The sequence below is a fragment of the Lepisosteus platostomus genome, chromosome 3 (genome assembly GCF_059453375.1).
Source record: "Lepisosteus platostomus isolate fLepPlt1 chromosome 3, fLepPlt1.hap1, whole genome shotgun sequence".
Lineage (NCBI taxonomy): Eukaryota > Metazoa > Chordata > Actinopteri > Semionotiformes > Lepisosteidae > Lepisosteus > Lepisosteus platostomus.
The window spans coordinates 12968392-12987830 of NC_142613.1; the positions used below are offsets into that span (position 1 = coordinate 12968392).

The 19439-nt window shown below is 52.3% G+C and overlaps 1 protein-coding gene and 1 long non-coding RNA gene across 7 annotated transcripts; one reads left to right on the forward strand and one right to left on the reverse strand.

Moving 5' to 3' along the window:
• Window positions 1–3584: 3584 nt before the first annotated feature.
• LOC148674441 (uncharacterized) lies at window positions 3585–9244 on the reverse strand. The gene is made up of 2 exons (XR_015935308.1): window positions 8964–9244; window positions 3585–8141 (listed from the first exon to the last, which is right to left on the reverse strand). It is a non-coding gene; the product is annotated as an uncharacterized LOC148674441 (long non-coding RNA).
• Window positions 9245–9429: 185 nt separating this feature from the next.
• ap3m2 (adaptor related protein complex 3 subunit mu 2) lies at window positions 9430–18801 on the forward strand. 6 transcript variants are annotated; one of them, XM_088624553.1, is made up of 10 exons: window positions 9430–9564; window positions 10241–10408; window positions 10521–10918; window positions 11907–12078; window positions 13467–13604; window positions 13689–13774; window positions 13876–14009; window positions 14684–14891; window positions 15017–15161; window positions 16477–18801. In XM_088624553.1, exons 3-10 carry the CDS (start codon window positions 10646–10648, stop codon window positions 16575–16577), a joined length of 1257 nt encoding a protein of 418 aa, XP_088480679.1. In that variant the 5' UTR covers window positions 9430–9564; window positions 10241–10408; window positions 10521–10645; the 3' UTR covers window positions 16578–18801. The 6 variants fall into 6 exon arrangements, with proteins under 6 accessions (XP_088480679.1, XP_088480675.1, XP_088480676.1 ...); XM_088624549.1 differs by having other exon boundaries at window positions 10241–10400; window positions 10457–10918; XM_088624550.1 differs by having other exon boundaries at window positions 10241–10400; window positions 10509–10918.
• The last annotated feature ends 638 nt before the right edge of the window (window positions 18802–19439 follow it).

A 19439-nucleotide genomic window follows, 5' to 3' on the forward strand; every position in this document is an offset into this window, starting at 1 on the left:
ACTCCTTTAGATTTAGTTCCTTTAACCTCTGTGTATATGACAATACTCTGAGAGCTGGAATATTTCTTTTCTCAGTGACATTCACTCCTTTTCCTGGAGAGCTGCACTTCACCTGGTTTAACAGGTAATAATTAATCCTCAGTAGTTCAGGTGGGGAGCTGCGTCAGCATGCGTAGGCTGCAAAGGAACAAGTAAAAGGTTTATTCCATGCCGAAAGGAGAAGAAAGAAAACACAACGTTTCGGCTTTGGAGCCTTGTGTTTCCTTTCTTCTGCTTTCAGCGTGGAATACACCTTTCACTTGTTCCTTTAATCCTCGGTGTCTGAAGACCTGTTAGGAGTGGTAACAGAGACCAAGTCAGTGAGCGATTTGATCCAGAACAAGTCCTGAAGAGACCAGGGTGGAATGAAACCCAGAAGACACAGCAGCCCCCCAGGACCAGGAGTGAAGATTGGTGCTTTAGTTCCTCGCTGAACTCTAAGACTGTAATGTAACATTTTGTGTGGTGGTAACCAAAACTGAACAAAATATTCTAAGGACTACTGGGAAAATCCCATCAGATCTTGCAGATTGTGTATTATGGGTTTTAAAACTGAATTCCAGAACCTCGGTGCCAGTTCCACTAAAATTCCCCAGTATGGACAGAGCTTCTTCTGCAATATACAGTGTCTTAACAATGACTTCTGCTGCAAAACAGACATGTCTACTATATCTTTATCTTCCTTCAGCACCTTATCTCATATACTGTACTGTTAACGTCTGCTTTTACAGTTCTTGTATGGTTTTTGTACGTTGTTGTACTTTCCACCATTGCGATGATCTTCCCTTTCTATTGGTGTTTCCAATATTTTTATAAAAATTTTTTCTGCTCTAGCTCAGTATTTTTAATCTTCATTAAACACTGGTCTTATTGTTCTGGATGTGAACTTATCTGTTTTAGGGATAGATGTGTTATTATATTTGTGAAGATCCCTGTTGTGTTCAGTGAGCGTCAGCATCTGTTATACCGGACAGAGGGAGAGAAGGGCTTCAGATACAGTCTCCTCCAGGCAACTAGCCCCCAGACCTTTCAGGTTAGCAACTGAGCTCCTAAACCTACTTGCACACGGCTGATCACTGGTGATAAAGGCTGGTAGTAGTTACTCACGATGAAAGTGAAAAGTGTGATACATCAAAGGAATATTTCAATCCTAAATCTTAACAAAAAGATTTCCTGTGTCCATTAGTATTGTGCCAGCAGCCATATCACAACTGGCAACCCACTGAAGCTAAGCAGGTGTGAGCCTGGTCAGTACCTGGATGGGAGACCTCCTGGGAAAAACTAAGGTTGCTGCTGGAAGAGGTGTTAGTGGGGCCAGCAGGGGGTGCTCGCCCTGCGGTCCATGTGGGTCCTAATGCCCCAGTATAGTGATGGGGACACTATACCGTAAAAAGGCGCTGTCCTTTGGATGAGATGCAAAACTGAGGTCCTGACTCTCTGTGGTCATTAAAAATCCCAGGGCGAAAAGAGTAGGGGTGTAACCCCGGCATCCTGGCCAAATTTCCCATTGCCCCTTACCAATCATGGCCTCCTAATAATTCCCATCTATGAATTGGCTTCATTATTCTGCTCTCATCCCCGCTGATAGCTGATGTGTGGTGAGCGTTCTGGCGCACTATGGCCATCATCCAGGTGGGGCTGCACACTGGTGGTGGTCGAGGGGAGTCCCCATTACCTGTAAAGCACTTTGAGTGGAGTGTCCAGAAAAGCGCTATATAAGTGTAAGCAATTATTAATTATTATTATTATTATTATGACAGCTCACCTTTCCTTTGCCAGGAAGCCCATGTCCGTTCAGTGTTTCCAAGAGAAATCTGGATTTGAGTGGCGCAGTGGTGCAGTGGCTAGCATCGCTGCCTCACAGTGCTGGGACCCTGGGTTCAATTCAGCACCACGGGTGCTGTCTGCATGGAGTTTGCACATTCTCCGCGTGTTCGCATGGGTTTCTCCAGGGTGCCCTGGTTTTCTCCCACAGCCCAAAGACATACTGGGAGGTTAATTGGCTCCTGGGAAAATTGGCCCTGTTGTGAGTGTGTGTGCATGTCTACCTGCCCCGTGATGGACTGGCGTCCTGTCCAGGGGGTATCCTGCCTTGCACCCATTGCTTGCTGGGATAGGCTCTGGCTCCCCTGCGACCCTGAATTGAAAGAAAATGGATGGAAAATGATACAAAACAGGGGGAGTGGCAACAACACAGAAAGAGCAGAAGAGAATTAAGGAAATATTTCAACAGAATCACAGAATCTGGTACTTTGCAAATGAAATTTAACATTGATAAGTGCAACGTGCACATGCTGTGTACACTTCACTGATCCACAGGAAGCGTCACGTGAAAGTGTTTCTGCAGATGCTTGTCTGCCCTCATGGAGGGAAAACAGAGCTGCAACACAAAAGGAAATGATGATATAGTATACAGTATCGCCAAAACTCTGAAACCTAACCCCAGGGAAGTTAAGCTCATGCTTAACAATGCACTCGCTTTGAATACTGTGTACAGCTTTGGTCACCAAAACACAGGAAGGTTATTATAGCTTTAGAAATAGTTGAAAGAAGAGCAGTGAGAAAATACTCTGGTGTCAAGGGATTGTCAGACAGAGGGCAAAGGAAATCTCCTCAGTCTAGAATAAAGGTGATTGAGAGATTTGATGGAAGAACGCAAAGGTGTTTGGAGAGAGAAGAACACAAGCTAAAGTTTGGAAACTACAAAGAGAACTCATTAAGGACACTGAAGAGGAAACACTTCTCTACACAAAGAGCGGTGGATGTCTGTAACGGACTTCCCAGCCTGGTGACTGAGGCCCGGAGCCTTTAAAGAAATGAAATTTGAGCTGGAACAAAGGGAGTCCTGGCAGGTTGCAGCCCCTCTTCTGTTCTTGTCTGGGGGTCACTCAGTGCCGTGGCACAGCGCAGGCCCGACGGGGGGAGCGCGGAGCCCAGCTCCTCTCTGCTCCAGCTCTGGGGCAGCAGGAAGGGGAGGGAGGGGTGCTGGTGATCCTGTGTCAAAGCTAAAGCTGCTTTTGTCCGTGTGAACCAGGGAGTTTCCTGCTGGAGCTGGCCTCTTGCCAACCCCCTGAATACCCCCCCCCCCACACACACACACACTCACACAACTACCACCACCCCCCCCACCTTCTACTCCTCCCATCCTGGTCTGGAAGGGGGGGTTGAGACTAGACGGAAATTTCCAAGCCTGTCCTGTCCGGCTTGCAGAGAGCAGCCATCCCTATTCTTTCCTTCATCCCTCAACCCCTCAACCGCCCCCCCCCCCCCAAAAGTGAAGGGGATGGACAGCAGCTGGGGAACACACTGCGGCCTAGTATGAAGCCTGAAAGCCAGGGACTCGCCAGGGAAACCACCCTGGGGAGCAGCCAGCCCTCTCTCTGTCTCTTTGCTGGAGTGCTGTCTTATCCATTGCTGTAGACCAAAGGTATTGGCCCCTGCTCCTGCAGGGGCTGCTGGGACATCTTGGGCCTCGGTTTCAGCCCCGAGCACTCACTTTGTCAGCTGGTGGAACTAATTATTTGATTAAATGGAGAAAAAAATCATTTCAAATTCAACAAGCTTTATTGGCATGACCAACGAATTAGGATGCTGCCAAAGCAACAACAATTAGCAAGGTATTTGCAAACATTTACAACAGTAATGTAATATTATTATTAATTTGAGAGGATCCCTCACTATTCCTCAGGCTTAAACAGGAGATCACACACTGGGCTACAGCTCTATTGAGTTCTCTCCTCCCTCTCCCAGTAGGACTGGGTGCTGTTCTGATTCTGGCAGGTGTAGGAATTTGGGGATTTCTGTAGACATGATTGCTGATTGCTGTGGACATGACTCAGGGCAGTGAGCTGTGACTCTTCTGTGGGCTCAGCTTTTCGCTCATGGTTGTGGGATTTCTGGTCAGTGCTTTTAGGTGAAACCAATATTTTATTGACTCTTTAACTGTATGTTGATTAGCAGAGGTTATTTGCCTAATTAAGTCCTGTACGCACTGTTGGATTTTGATATTACTTTGGGACTAACTGTTTGATTTTCATTGATTCAGAACTGGCCTTTGAACTAGGCATGTCAAAGGACCTTAGCTGCCCATTCTCCCCTGTGCTGGTACAGACGTCGCTGAGAGATGATGTCATCAGCGGAGTGCCACAGGTATCTGTGTTAGGACCAACTACAGTAGAAATCTGGTATAGTCAGCAAACTATTCAAGACAAACAAAATTCAAGACCGGACAAACATGTGGCTGATGCAGAGTCTTACTTGTAGGTAGTAATAATATACACTTAGGAAATCCTGAGTTTGAAGATGTTTCCTATGAAAAACAATTAGGTAATTATGTTGACAAATTGCTTTCCTACTTTAGACAATGCGAAGATACAATAAATAAGGCAAAGAAAGCTTTAGGAAAGTTAAAAGTAAATGTAAATAAAGAGGTGTTATGTTGACATTTTACAGTGCCTTGCCCAAATAACACTTTCAGAATATTGTAAACAATTTGATCACCAATTAACAAAGAAGGTATTGCTCTGGAATCAGTCCAATGAAGAATAACCTGGTATATTCCAGGTCCCAGAAAGGAAGCGCTTTCAGCACTGGCAGCCTGAAGGAACTGAATCTTTTTAGTCTTGAACAGAGAAGACCTAATCAATGTGGAAATACATTTAAAACCCAGAACAGGAGGCACTTTTTACCCAGAGGGTTGTAGGAGTGTGGAACAAGCAGCCCAGCCACATTGTTGAAGCCGAAGCTCTGGATGAGATCCTTGGATTAATGAACTTCTATCTAAAGACCTAAATGGGCCAAATGGCCTCTTCCATTTTTTTATCTTTCTGACTTGCCCATGTTGGAGCAATCTGTGATACCGTGTAGGGTGGTGTTAAACCAAAACCCAGTTGGTGCTAAAAAGGAAAAGAACCCCCCCCCAGTCTCCCAGTCCTGGCCCTGGTGCAGTGTCCAGATTCTCTCGGGTAGCAGCAGAGCTGGGTGCGTGCGTCTGCTGGGCCTGCTACCTGCCCCACGTACGTGAACTCTTCATGGCTGCAGATCAGGACCACGTGGTAAAAGATTCTACCCCACCCCGCTCCCCCCGCCCCCAGACTCCTGGCCTCGCCGCTGAACAGCAGCACAGTGGCGCCATGCCTCATTAATAATGGATAGCTGAGCCGAGCCCCGCCCCCTCCAGCTGGCCGTCAGAGTGGACACCTTCCTGCCTGGCTCTCTCACTGCAGTGCAGCCGGGCACTGGGCACTACAGCCTCAGCGAACAGCAGGGTGGCTGGCTGGCCAGCTCCTCTTCACAACACAACACCCAGCCAATAATAGCATTTACAGTATATTACACTTTACTGCGGTGTCCTACACGACTGATTCTGGCACAGATATTAAAATCAGCAGCTTTATTATAATTGTGATCTCACATTTTCCAGACCGCACTCACTTAGTATGGCCCCCTGTAAACGTTTTTACAGCCCGTGTGAGTTCATCACGTGCCACTATACTCTGTGCAACGCAGATGCAATGCCGACTGCTTGGCCTCAGACAGGCATCGTGTCACACGTGTCACACCTTCAGATCGCATTTGTACTTTGCAGTTAAGTCAAAACACGTCATCCAGCATTGTCATGTATTAATTCATATTGCGTTTAGGCTTCAGATATATTGTAAAAAAAAGAGGATCCGTGCTTCAGAGGAGACGTAAAACCAAGGTCCCGACTCTCTGTGGTCATTAAAAATCCCAGGGTGTTTCTCGAAATGAGAAGGGATGTTACCCCGGCGTCCTGGCCAAATTTCCCACTGGCCTTTACCAATCATGGCCTCCTAACAATCCCCATCTCTGAACTGGCTTCATCACTCTGTTCTCCTCCCCACTGAGAGCTGGTGTGTGGTGAGCAGACTGGAGCATCATTCAGGTGAGGGCTGCACACTGGTGATGGTGGTGGAGAGGAGTCCCTATTACCTGTAAAGCGCTTTGAGTGGAGTGTCCAGACAAGCGCTATATAAGTGTAAGCGATTATTATTATTCAGATCTTAAGGATTCCTTCCAGAATAAAGGTTGTTTTTTCTCATTAGTAATTGACACAAACTGTACCGAGCTCCTTTGTCTCCGGGCCTCAGAGGTGCCAGCTGTTTCGTGTTTCTTGGCCTCTTGGACAGTCAGTCGCTCTGTTTCTCTCTCTCTCTCTCTCTGCATCAGGGAAGGGACAGGAGAGGGAGGGTGTGAACACTGTCTCAGATATCAGCTCCAGCCCCGGGAGAGAGAACTGCGCACACGGGCTGCATTCTGTACGTTTTCGAGAAACAAAATCGAAAGAAGGAGGAGAGAAGGGGGCTCCAGCCCGCAGGAGTGAGTTTTTAATCTCCCTCCCTCCCTCCCTCCTCGCCCCCGAGCGGGCCTTCAATGGTGCGATCTCTCCCTCGCTCTGTTTTGTTCTGCGATGTTGTTATTGTCTGACTCACAGTAGCGCCGCCCCACACCCTGAGCGGGAGAGGGAGAGGGAGAGGGAGAGAGGGACTACCAGCGCAGGACAGCAAGACACACAGCTCCGAGCTACTGGCCCTGCCCACTGATCCAGCTCGGACTGACACACACACACACACACACCCACACCCCGGCTAGGGCTTTGTGTTAACAGGGACAGATGGTCCCCAGCCCATTACGGCAAGCGGACCGAGTGGAAAAGGAAGAGAGAGCGAGTTAGCGGAGTTCACGTGCTCTGAACACCTGCGCAGCACCAGAACCGGGTCGATCCCGCCCCTGCTAGCCGAGCCCGAGCCCACGTCCCGGGCCCGCTGGCCAGGCCGAACGGTGCGGCGTAGGCCCACACAGGAGGGCCCGCCAGGAGGGTGGCAAATACGGCCGCTGGTGCCATCTCGTCTGCCCCATCCTGGAACTCTGCCCAGAGCGCCTCACCAGATGCCCTTGCGTGAAGGAGCGCCCCCTGCTGTCGGACCTAAACACCCCAATCGTCATTGCACTCGTGACCTTGAAGTGCGTCCGACCAGCTGCGTTCACCTCGTTAACATCTTGGAGGATTTCAGGTACAGGATACACGCCTCCTCACGGTCTGGACTGAAAAGGCTCCAGCCCCGGCTGCCGCCTGTGGTATTGATCGCTGGTGATCAGGCTGATTATCATTCCAGTACTTCCTCACGTTTGTGTCTGGGGCAATCCGTTCTTCCTGTGCTTTTTAAGCCCGTGTACACCGTGCAGGTTTGAGTGCAAGTGTGAAACGAGGAGAGCCGGGCAGGGAGAGAGGGACAGCCGTCTGTCCGTCTCGCTGATCTGAAATCCTTGAGCGACGCGGCCCAGCTGCGAGAGCGGGCCTCACGTGGACTGTCCCGAAAAGCGTGAAAGGATCTCCCTTCTTTCAGACATGAAGGGAGGGGGGAGGTGGGGTGCGAGGCTCTGTCTGGTGTGGCGCCTGCCCCTTCATTTTCCTGCGAGACCTGTTTCCCAGCTGCCCCGGACACCTGCTGGTCATCAGTCCCGGGACCTCAGTCTCCCGCTCTCTGCCTCTCTTTTTCCTTCCTCTGCTCCTCTCTCCTCCAGCTGCCCGTCAGTACTTGCCCCCTCCCTGGGGGGGTTGCCACGGTGACAGGAGGCCACAAAACTTGAGGGGGGGGGGGTGTCGGCTCAGTGAAAGGACCCCATTGTTCCACCCGTAAGCCGTCTTCGCTCTGCCCGTCTGTCAGAGAGAGGAGCTGCACAATTCCCACTGAAACACACTGGCGCTCAAACACACACTGACACATGCTTTCATACTTCCACCTCGTACTTTTACACAAAGACCCTGACTCCCAGGGACAAGACGGCTGTTTTTGGGGGATGCGAACTGTTTGTGTTCCGGCTCTATTAACTTAGAGAGTGTTCTTTTGAAGCATGTGAGAGCATCACCTTCTTGAAACGAGTTTTTTTGTTAATTGAAAACGACAACGGCAAAGGTACTGCAGCAGTCGAAGTCTGCAACTTGGCTGTTAATGCCATCGACCTCCGTCGGGCGACGAGACTGCATCGCCAATTCGCTGTCCACCTTCGATCCAGCTCTCTCCTCCCACCTTGTGGGCTTTAGATGAACTGCTACAACGCTCTTCCCAGAAGTGCTTTCACTGGTTAAGGCAAAAAGAGGTGAATGGCGTCAAGATTTCTGCCGTCATTTTTTATTTGCTGTGCAAGCAGAGGGATACAATCGGTGTTAACATAGAAGAGCAAAGTATTTTGCAAACGCACAACCGAAAATAAATCAGCGACGTTGGGTTTTTGTCAATTAGGATCGAAAAATGTTCAGCGTTCGCAGCCTCGCGAACTCTATAAACACTCGTGCCGAGATACAACACCATCGTCTTTTTAATTCGTTTAAATCCTAACGAGGCATGCATCCATAGAAATCAAATGTGTGGTCGGACTTAAATATAATATGCGCACAAACGTCCAACGGGACTCTTTCCAAAAAGGTTTCGATTCCAGAAAGAGTTATGAGAGAAAAAAGATCCCGTTGTAACCCTCTAAATGTGTTTTTTCGAGAAGTCTCTTTAAGACTGCTTAAATCATCAAACAACAGAGTTTTTTTTTACGATCCCAACCAAATTAAAGTTTCGGACAAAGAATGCCGTGTATCCTTCATATATGCTCCGCCAATTAAATCAAGTGGGATATTTAGGGAGGCCAGACAACACCACCCCGGACTGTCATTTTCACTGGCACACCGAGTCAGGACCCAAGGCTAATACTGGATCCCAAGGACGGTCCCTCCTACATTACAGCGTCCTGAATCGCCAAACAAATTCCAGTTTCAAAGAGCTTTATGGTCAGGACCAATTAATCACAGTGTTGCAAAAGGCAGAGACAATTATCACAATGTTTACAGTTCCAGCGGAATTTCTGCTCCATCGGGAAGAGCGCCACCTATTGGCCCACCCTACACCACTTACAGAACCAGCCCGGTTTTGCTTAAGAGGTCTCCGCATCCCACAGCAGTTAGCGTCAGGCTTGCGAGATCGTGAAATCGGCTCCTTTCGTGCAACATTGACAACCTCGTTTCCAGCTTACGCAGAGTCGAGTCCGGGTTTAATTATTCTGTTGCCCACTGATAAAACCGCACCAGTGTATGGTGGTCATATAGTTCCTTCCAGCGAAAGATAGTAAGGTGCTAAGCCCCACACAGCGACCCGCACAAAATCATCTGACTCTTTACAGCAAGCGCCTTCACCATATCAACAGGACAGCGACCCGGACCCGGGCGGGGCTCGGAAAGCCGAACCAATCACCACCATAGAAAACCCTTGATGTTTACGGGCGACTGACCAATGGCGTACACAATCAAAGAAAGGCAAACGCCCCACGGCCAATAGCTGCTAAGGAGAGGCGGGCCTCTTTCGCTCACCCCTTCTTCTGATTGGCTCCGTAGGCTGTCAGCAGACGAGGTCCCAATCGTTACGCATAACGGAGAAGGAAGCGACAGCTCTTGGATATCCATTGAAAGAAGAGGAGCGTTTAACGGTGGTCTACGGAGGATCGCAGGACACGCAGGGGGTGAGCAGGGTCTGGAATATCTCGATAACCGGCGGCTCGATTCGTGGCGGGTCCACCGCCGTTGCCCTCCTCTCTCCCCTCTCTGGGGTCTGGCTTGAGCTTTTCGGGAATTGGGAGGCTGGAGCGCTTGAGGTGGGGGTGGGGGGGACGGCTCTTTTATCACAAGACTCCCGTGTGAGAGAGAAAAGAGAAGGGGGGGGCTTATCGTGGGCCTATGGCCCGCATCACACTGGAAAATAAATGTGCAGAACGGGGGTGACGCGCTGGAACTGGGACGGGGTGTACCAAGACGCCTTGTCTATCCGCCCTTCCACCTGATTCTCAGTTACTCTTGGAGTGACACGGATATGCGAATTACTTTTCCTTCCTTTTGCGGCTGGAGGAACGTCAGACCCTGAAAGGTTGAAGCGAAGCAGAACGGAAGTCTGTCGGCAGATCTGGCAGAGTGCGTGTGCGCGCCCGTGTCAGAGGGGAGTGTCACGGTCCACGGAGCGCACCTGACACCCCAGCGCCGCTGAATATGAATAATGCAGCACCTTCACTCCGGCTGCCTCCTCTGTATCTCTCCTGCTTTCGTCTGCCTCCCCCTCTGTCCATCACTCGCTTGCTTTCTGCCTAGTTCCCCCAGTTTCTCTCTTTCCCTGACCTGCTCTGACTCTCTGTTCTTGCCCTCCAGGTGCGGTGTGGCAGGGCGAATGAAGAGTCACTCCACAGACAGCATGGCAGACTGGGAAGAGTGTCACTAGACCAACAGACCACAGCCAGGCAGACAGTCCGCAAAAGCACAGACATACTGACTGGCAGACAGTCAGACACGTAGTCAGGCAGACAGACACGTAGTCAGGCGGACAGTCAGACACATAGTCAGGGAGACAGGCAGATAGTCAGGCAGACAGTCAGACACATAGTCAGGGAGACAGCCAGATAGTCAAGGAGACAGTCAGACACATAGTCAGGGAGACAGGCAGATAGTCAGGCAGACAGTCAGAAACATAGTCAGATAGTCAGGGAGACAGCCGGATACGGACACACAGACGATCAGGTGAACAGGCACACAGACTGCCGGTCAGAGGCGGGCACCATGATCCACAGCCTGTTCCTGGTGAACTCCTCGGGCGACATCTTCCTGGAGAAGCACTGGAAGAGCGTGGTGAGCCGCTCCGTGTGCGACTACTTCTTCGAGGCGCAGGAGCGGGCGTCGGAGCCGGAGAACGTGCCGCCCGTCATCCCCACGCCACACCACTACCTCATCAGCGTGCTGCGCCACCGCATCTACTTCGTGGCTGTCATCCAGAGCGAGGTCCCGCCCCTCTTCGTCATCGAGTTCCTGCACAGGGTCGTGGACACCTTCCAGGTCAGAGGAGGGCTCTGTGTCCCTGCCTGGTGTCTCTCTGTCTGAATCCCTGCCTGGTGTCTCTCTGTCTGTGTCCCTGCCTGGTGTCTCTCTGTCTGTGTCCCTGCCTGGTGTGTCCCTGCCTGGTGTGTCCCTGCCTGGTGTCTCCCTGCCTGGTGTCTCCCTGCCTGTGTCTCCCAGTCTTGTGTCCCTCTGTCTGTGTCCCAGCCTGGTGTCCCTCTGTCTGTGTCCCAGCCTGGTGTCCCTCTGTCTGTGTCCCAGCCTGGTATATCTCTGTCTGTGCCCCTGCCTGCATCTGTTTCTCTGTCTCTGGGGAAGTCTGTGCTGGTGAGTCTGTCTGTGTTGATCACTGGGACTGTTCTGTCGTGTCCATGTGAGTTTGTCTGTCTCTGACTGCCTGTCTGTCCTGGTTCTTGCCTCTCCTCAGGTGTCCAGGCTGTCTCAAGGAAGCTATATTTATCACTGATCTTATTATTCTGTTGTTCACCTTACAGCTCAGCCATGCAGCCCTGTTACATTCCTTGCCCACAGTGTATTTTGGGCGGCAGTGTATAGTCTTTATTACTGGGTGCACAGTCATTGCAGAATGTGTGGGTATACTCCTGTCATGGCATGCATATTTCGGAAGGCTTCCTTCTAGCCTCTCGGTAGATGAAGTCACATTTGCTAGTGGAAACGCACTGGGGGCACAGTCTGGCACACATTCCCAAGAGGCACTGCTCACTAGCAAGCCATGCCATGAAATCACAGCCTTCCCAGAACTGTTGCTTGAAGATGGAATATAGGCCATATAAGTCAAAATGCAGAAGTTCATGTATCTTAGCTTTGTGTTTTTATTCCCGTGTGCTTTATCTTTCTTCATCATTGGTGCTGTTTTTGTGAGCTTTCTGTGTGGTCTATTGCCAGCTCTCTCTAGTTGCACAATCCTTTTTTTTCTTTCTCTGCAGTTTTCTATTCTAACCTTAACCCCCTTTCTCCGTTTCCACAGGACTATTTTGGAGTGTGCTCAGAGGCAGCCATCAAGGACAATGTTGTGGTTGTGTATGAGCTGCTGGAGGAGATGCTGGATAATGGCTTCCCGCTGGCCACTGAGTCCAACATCCTGAAGGAGCTAATCAAGCCCCCCACCATCCTGCGCACTGTCGTCAACACTATCACAGGCAGGGCTGGGGCGCTCACACTCGGGGGTCCTGGGGGCTGCAGACTGATGGGGACAGAGCAGACTGAGACAGAGGGATCTGGACTGAATGTTTCTGAGGAGACAGGGATTGAAGGATAGGAGGACTGGGACTGAGGGATAGGAGGACTGGGACTGCATGTTACTGAGCTTACTGTGACTGAGGGACAGAAGGACTCGGACTGAAAGTTTCTGATCAGACTGTGACTAAGGGACAGAAGGACTGGGACTGAATGTTTTTGAGCAGACTGAGACTGAGGGACAGAGGGACTGGGACAGAAGGTTTCTGAGCAGACTGTGACTAAGGGACAGAAGGACTGGGACTGAATGTTTCTGAGCAGACTGCGACTGAGGGACAGAAGGACTGGGACTGAATGTTTCTGAGCAGACTGCGACGTAGGGACAGGAGTCCTGGGACTGAACGTTTCTGAGCAGACTGTGACGTAGGGACAGGAGTCCTGGGACTGAACGTTTCTGAGCAGACTGTGACGTAGGGACAGGAGTCCTGGGACTGAACGTTTCTGAGCAGACTGCGACGTAGGGACAGGAGTCCTGGGACTGAACGTTTCTGAGCAGACTGCGACGTAGGGACAGGAGTCCTGGGACTGAATGTTTCTGAGCAGACTGCGACGTAGGGACAGGAGTCCTGGGACTGAACGTTTCTGAGCAGACTGTGACGTAGGGACAGGAGTCCTGGGACTGAACGTTTCTGAGCAGACTGTGACGTAGGGACAGGAGTCCTGGGACTGAACGTTTCTGAGCAGACTGTGACGTAGGGACAGGAGTCCTGGGACTGAACGTTTCTGAGCAGACTGTGACGTAGGGACAGGAGTCCTGGGACTGAATGTTTCTGAGCAGACTGCGACGTAGGGACAGGAGTCCTGGGACTGAACGTTTCTGAGCAGACTGCGACTGAAGGACAGGAGGACTGGGAAAAATGTTACTGAGCAGACTGCGACTGAGGGAGAGGAGTACTGGCACTGAATGTTAATAAGCAGACTGCGACTGAGGGAGAGGAGTACTGGCACTGAATGTTTCTGAGCTGACTGTGACAGAGGGACAAGAGGACTGGCACTGAATGTTTCTGAGCTGACTGTGACAGAGGGACAAGAGGACTAAAACTGAGAGGCAGGCAGACTGGGATTCAAAGTTACTGAGCTAAGTCCATCACAAGAGGGCGTCTGGAGGGACTGAGTGCAGCAGAATTTGGGGAGTGGGACCAAGACTTGTTTTATTGTGTATCAGTTAGTTGTGGTCTACTTGTTGTAGATCTGTTGTTTAGGGACAGTATGACTGGGACTTGACAAAGTTTCTCTGTGATGTTACGGTGTTGTTAAGTGAATGTGTGGTGAGATTTCTGCTGTGTTGCAGGCAGCACCAACGTGGGAGAGCAGCTCCCGACTGGCCAGCTGTCAGTGGTGCCGTGGCGCCGCACTGGTGTAAAGTACACCAACAACGAGGCCTACTTCGACGTGGTGGAGGAGATCGACGCCATCATCGACAAGTCAGGTACCTGGCTGATATAGCCTCTCCCCCTTCCCCCTCCTCTCGGGCGCTCCCTCTAACCTCCCTCCCCGCCTTCTGTCCGCCCAGGCTCCACCATCACCGCCGAGATCCAGGGAGTGATCGATGCCTGTGTGAAGCTGTCGGGGATGCCCGATCTCACCCTCTCCTTCATGGTTAGAGCGCCTCCCTCTGGCTGTTTAGCCACCCCGCTGGTGCGCCTCTGCGTGTCCGACTGTGTTCGTTCTGAGTCTCTCCCCTCGTCTCTCTGCCACAGAACCCACGTCTCCTGGACGATGTCAGTTTCCACCCATGTGTTCGCTTCAAGCGCTGGGAGGCCGAGAGGATCCTGTCCTTCATCCCCCCCGACGGCAACTTCCGCCTGCTGTCCTACCACGTCAGCTCGCAGAAGTGAGTCAGGCCACGTCAGCCCTGGTCTCCGTAGCTGGCTCTTATCAAGACCAGCTGTTGGGCACAGGCTGTAGTCTGTCTGCCGGGCACATTAGGCTGACAGTCTGACAGGGTTTAGTGGCTGACTGGCTTATACACAGACTGTTTGACCTTCTAGTCTTGCTGTCCCCTCTGATAATGACTCTCTGAGTAACTCACTGCCAGCCGGTCTGATGTTCTACAATAGTAACCCTCTGCCAGGTGATCTGACCCTCTGCCAGGTGGTCTGACCCTCCACCTGTATGTCTGACGTTCTACAATAGTAACCCTCTGCCTGCCAGTCTGACCCTCTGCCGGCTGGTCTGACCCTCTGCCGGCTGGTCTGACCCTCTGCTAGGTGATCTGACCCTCTGCTAGGTGATCTGACCCTCCACCTGTATGTCTGATGTTCTTCAATAGTATCTCTCTGCCGGCCGGTCAGTATGGCTGGTGAGTGTCTCACTGCCTGGCCATGCAGCTCAGTGGCTGACCATCTAGCTGCTCTGGGTTAGTTATGAGCTGCAAGGTAGCTGCACAGACTGCACTGCCCTGCGTCTCCTCTCTGGCTCAGTGCCAGCCCTGCCTGCACTCTGGGGGTGCTGGGAGCCGCGCTGTGCCGGCAGTGTTAACCCTTTCCCCGCTGCTGTCCCCCCCAGCTTGGTGGCTATCCCAGTTTACGTGAAGCATAACATCAGTTTCCGGGAGGGCAGCTCCCTGGGGCGCTTCGAGCTGACCCTGGGGCCCAAGCAGACCATGGGCAAGGCGGTGGAGGCTGTGCTGGTGACCTCCCAGCTGCCCCGTGGCGTGCTGACCGCCAACCTCACCCCCTCGCAGGGCACCTTCACGTTCGACCCCGTCACCAAGGTAACCCCCGTCTGGTCTCCAGGCCGGCGTGCAGCTGTCCATAACGTAACACATTTAATTTTATACAGTGAGTTTAATGGTAATCGCCTCCGCACGCTTTGCCTAACACTGTGCGTGTTGTATAGATGCTGACGTGGGATGTTGGGAAGATCAACCCCCAGAAACTGCCCAGTCTGAAGGGAACTATGAGCCTGCAGGCCGGGGCCTCCAAACCTGATGAGAATCCGACGATTAACATCCAGTTCAAGATACAACAACTCGCCATCTCCGGTAATCAAGCGTTCTCCGTGCTGTGCGCGTCGCTTTCTGTAATGGCACACTCTGTCCACCAGGTGGAGTGAAACGCCCTGGGCACAGGTGCTCACTGTCGGACTGGTCACTGTGCTGAGCTCTGAATTTGAGAACCCCCGAGACAACACACCAGTGCTTCCCAGCCCTGATCCTGGGGGAACCCTGGCTCCTGGTTTTTGTTCCGGAGGCCTCCTGAGTAAAGACACTCGCCCGAGTGTAGGCTGCACTGTGCGATCGCGGGTTCGAGCCTGGCTCTAGTCGCCAGCCGGCTGTGACCAGGATCCCCCAGGCACACAACTGGCTGAGGGTAGAGTGGGTTTTGTCGGCCAGAGCTCTCCCAGTTCTCGGTGACGCAGCGCCCCCCTGTGGCCTCCTGGGGGCTTGCAGGCTCGCGGGGCTGCGGTATGGGGCTGTGCTGCCTGTGATGTGTTAAAAGGCGACTGGCCCACGAGTATACTCTTCTTCATTCTCCCCTGTATACGTAAATAAACGGCCATTTCAAAGAAAAAAACATACTAATCGGGAGCAAAAGCTGGAAGTCCAGGGCTGGGAAGCACTGCAGTACAATATGAATGGCGAAACGTCTTGTGTTCTCAACTCCCCTCTTCTGTTCTTCCTCATCTCTTCCTGCCTTTCCCTTCTTCCTCTCCTCTCCCCTCTTCCCTTTTCACTTTCTCTCTACCCCTCTCTCTCATTCTCTCACTTCTCTCTTGCCTCTCTTCCACTCTCCCTTCTCTCTTCCTCTCTCTCTGTCTCCCTCCACTCTCATTCTCTCTCTCCTTCTTCCTCCTCTCTCATTCTCTCACCCTCTCTACCCCTCTCTCTTCCTCTCTCTCTCCCTCTCCCTCCTCTCTCATTCTCTCCCTCTTCCTCCTCTCTCATTCTCTCACCCTCTCTACTCCCTTCTCTCTTCCTCTCTCTCTCCCTCTCCCTCCTCTCTCATTCTCTCCCTCTTCCTCCTCTCTCATTCTCTCCCTCTCTCTACCCCTCTCTCTCATTCTCTCACTTCTCTCCTGCCTGTCTTCCACTCTCTCCTTCTCTCCTTCTCTTCCTCTCTCTATCCCTCTCCCTCCTGTCTCGTTCTCTCTCACCCTCTCTTCCTCTCTCTACCCCACTCTCTTGTTCTCTCCCTTCTCTCTTCCTCTCTCTATCCTTTTCCCTCTCTCTCTCTCTCTCTCTCTCTCTCTCTCTCTCTCTCTCTCTCTCTCTCTCTCTCTCTCTCTCTCTCTCTCTAACCCTCTCTCCCTCCTCTCTCCTCTCTCTCTCCTCCCTCTCTCGCTCTCCCTGGCCGCAGGTCTGAAGGTGAATCGTCTGGACATGTACGGGGAGAAGTACAAACCCTTCAAAGGCATCAAGTACATGACCAAAGCGGGCAAGTTCCAGGTCCGAACATAGAGCCCGGCCTGGCAGCTCCCTGGACTGAGAGGGAGGGGTCGGCCTCCCTCACGCTTCCCTGGGGTGTCCCCAGGGAGGAGAATTTCCTATTGTGCCGTTTTGTGCTGTTTTCCCCACACAAGATGATTCTGCTGTTCCTCCTCCCCTCTGCCGTTCATCCCTACCTTCCTACGTACATTTCTCTGTCTACCTCTGTCCGCTGACCCTTACTCTGCAGACTAAAGAATGGAGGAAGACCTGCTGTTCAGAGCTGACAGATGCAGTTCCATGATCCCGTCCGGTGACCCAATCTTGAGATTTACAGGGGGCGGGGCTGGAAGTGTGATGGGTGTGACCTGTTGGGTGGGGGGTGTGGTTTACAGCAGGGGGTGGGGACAATTCCATTGTGAATAATTCCATCAGAGGAATCTCATCTGATTAATCCACATTGACCTTTTGGGACGAAACTAAAAACAGTCTAGGTCTGCTTTTCATCCTGAAGATCATTCCCTGTTACTCCGGCCTAAGTACAGTTATCAGTAGTCTCAAGATATCAGTTCATGAAGTCTCAAGGTGTTGTCAGTAGTTTAATCTAGTTCTGGATCATACAAATAATCCGATTGCCGCTGAGAGTGGTCAGGTCTGAGAAAAATGTTTCTACTTTTTTCATTAATAACACTTGCGGAACCGTGTGCAAAATTGCTCTCCTCCCCAGTCTGGCCACTTGAGTAGTAATAACAATTATTCATAACGATCGCAGCTTCGACAAAACCAGTTCCCAGGATGCAGCTCGCCATCTTGCCAGATTTAGGACTGAAAGGACAAGTTGGAACGGCTTGGCCACTCGAGTGCAGGATCGGGAGCGTCTCGGCAGGGGTTGGGGTTGGGGTTGGGAGCAGCAGGGGTCCTGTCCCTTATCGGCGACCGCTGGGACGCGCCAGGCGCCTGCGCGCTCGCGGTCTCGTCAGCCAGACATGCGCTGCGCCTCCAGTCTTCCCATGATGCACCGCGTGGGCCTCGCAGGGTCACGACTTCGGGAGAACATCCGCATAACGGTGCGGGCTGAGCGGCAGCTATTGCAACAAGTCTCCGTTTTCGGTCGGGAACGATGGAATGTCGTGGGATCCAGTCTGGCTGCCAGATTTTGAGGCTGACAGCGGACTGGGAGAGAAGCCCCGCTGTTGAGCTCTTCTTCCGCGAGCGTGAGCTCAGGGAGTTCGAGAAAGTGCCCACAAGGGCCTGGTTTTGGCTGTGCCGGTCATGTAACTGATAAAAATAACCCGCCCACCCCTGTCGGTGTGTTACCCCAGCTGCGTGACTCGGGGCTCAGATGCAGTGCGGCCTCTCTGCTGCGCAGGCCGCTGTGTGTTGCTGCCTCTGGCTGCGCAGCTCCTGGCGCCTTGGTCCTGCAATCAGCCAGGCACCCTGTGAGAGAGTCGCAGCGAGACCGGGGGCACTGAGGTGAAGGTCTCGTGTGTTTAACCCAAGCTGACGCCCAGCGCAGGCTCCGTTTCAGCCCCCGCCGTGCAGTTCTGCAGCTCTCCTGCAGGGGGCGACGTCTCTGGCAGTGCATTGCTCTCGGCAGCGAGCTGAATCGTGTCCCACGCTCCCTCGCTGGCCTGGCGCAGTGGGACAGCAGGATGGCAGTGGAGCTCCTGCAGTGCCCCCGATGGAGTTTTTTGAATGTCACAGGGAGCCCCAGGTTTAGGAAATTTCTTTTACATTTTCAACTGTAAAATCTTACAAGCAGACCCCCCGTGAAGAGCTGCCCGAGTCTTGACTTTCACACTCCTAGAAACGGGGAGGTTGGGCGGATATTCCTGATGAAGCCCTGAAGTCTACTCCCCCCTCAGTTCCAGTTGCTCAGCAGTTTCGATCCACTCCAGGTTTTGCAGTGTGTGCTCTTCCTCGGACAGGATTGTGAAATACCCAGCGCTCACACCCGCGTCCTGAGGCTCCTACAGTCCTCCATGGTGTTGGACACCGGAGGTCTGCTTCTCCCCAGACCGCGCGTCCGGGAGCAGAGCGCAGGTGGGCCCCACTTCCTCCTCCACCCTGAGAACGCGGGGCGTGGGCCTGCTGTTCCTGCCCCCTTGTCAGCACCCCTTCACTTGTTCGTGTGCTTGTTTCGCTCGGGTTTGGTTTGTTGCTGTGTTCTGGTCGACCGTTTTCGCAGACCAAAAAAAACAAAACAACAACTGTATGGTGAAACTGAGCAATGAAATAAATCGAAATGAAGTGGGAACAGACTGGGCTGCCTCTGCGTTTGTGGGACGTGGTGGTGGGGGGGGGGGGGGTTGATTTCAGTCCTGGGGGGTGTCTCTCTCCAGAACTCCTGGCCTCCTCCCAGTGCTGAAGCTTGGCCGATGTCAGCTGGCGCTACGGGTCTCGTGTTCCGTCTCTCTGGTTTCTTTCCTTATTTCCTCCTGCGTTGCTCGTTGTGCGAATGAGGTCCCCTCCCTGCCCCAGGGGCAGTGTGTCCCTCCGTCACTCTGTCTGCCAGTCTTTGCATCGTTCTGCCAAAACTGAAGGACGGTCTGAGCTGAGCTTACACCTTTCCAGCGCTGGGCTTGGCTGTGAATGAGTGGGCACGCAGTGGACAGCAGCAAGGGACGGAGATAGGACAGAGAGAGAGGTGGGTCGAGACGAGGACAGAGGTCAGCAGGACAGGTGAGGAAGAGGAGACAGAGGAGGATGCAGACAGAGATATACTGACAGGTGAGGAAGAGGAGAGGAAGATGCAGACAGACGTATACTGACAGGTGAGGGAGAGGAAGATGCAGACAGACGTATACTGACAGGTGAGGAAGAGGAGAGAGGAAGATGCCGACAGGTATAATAGGTGAGGAAGAGGAGAGAGAAAGGTGCAGACAGGTATACAGG

Excerpts from the sequence above, each read along its gene's own strand:
- ap3m2 (XM_088624553.1), top strand. The coding sequence starts at position 10,646 with ATGATCCACAGCCTGTTCCTGGTGAACTCCTCGGGCGACATCTTCCTG. Across the intron at positions 12,079-13,466 it reads TGTCGTCAACACTATCACAG|GCAGCACCAACGTGGGAGAG; the intron begins GCAGGGCTGGGG and ends GCTGTGTTGCAG. Across the intron at positions 14,010-14,683 it reads TACCACGTCAGCTCGCAGAA|CTTGGTGGCTATCCCAGTTT; the intron begins GTGAGTCAGGCC and ends TGTCCCCCCCAG.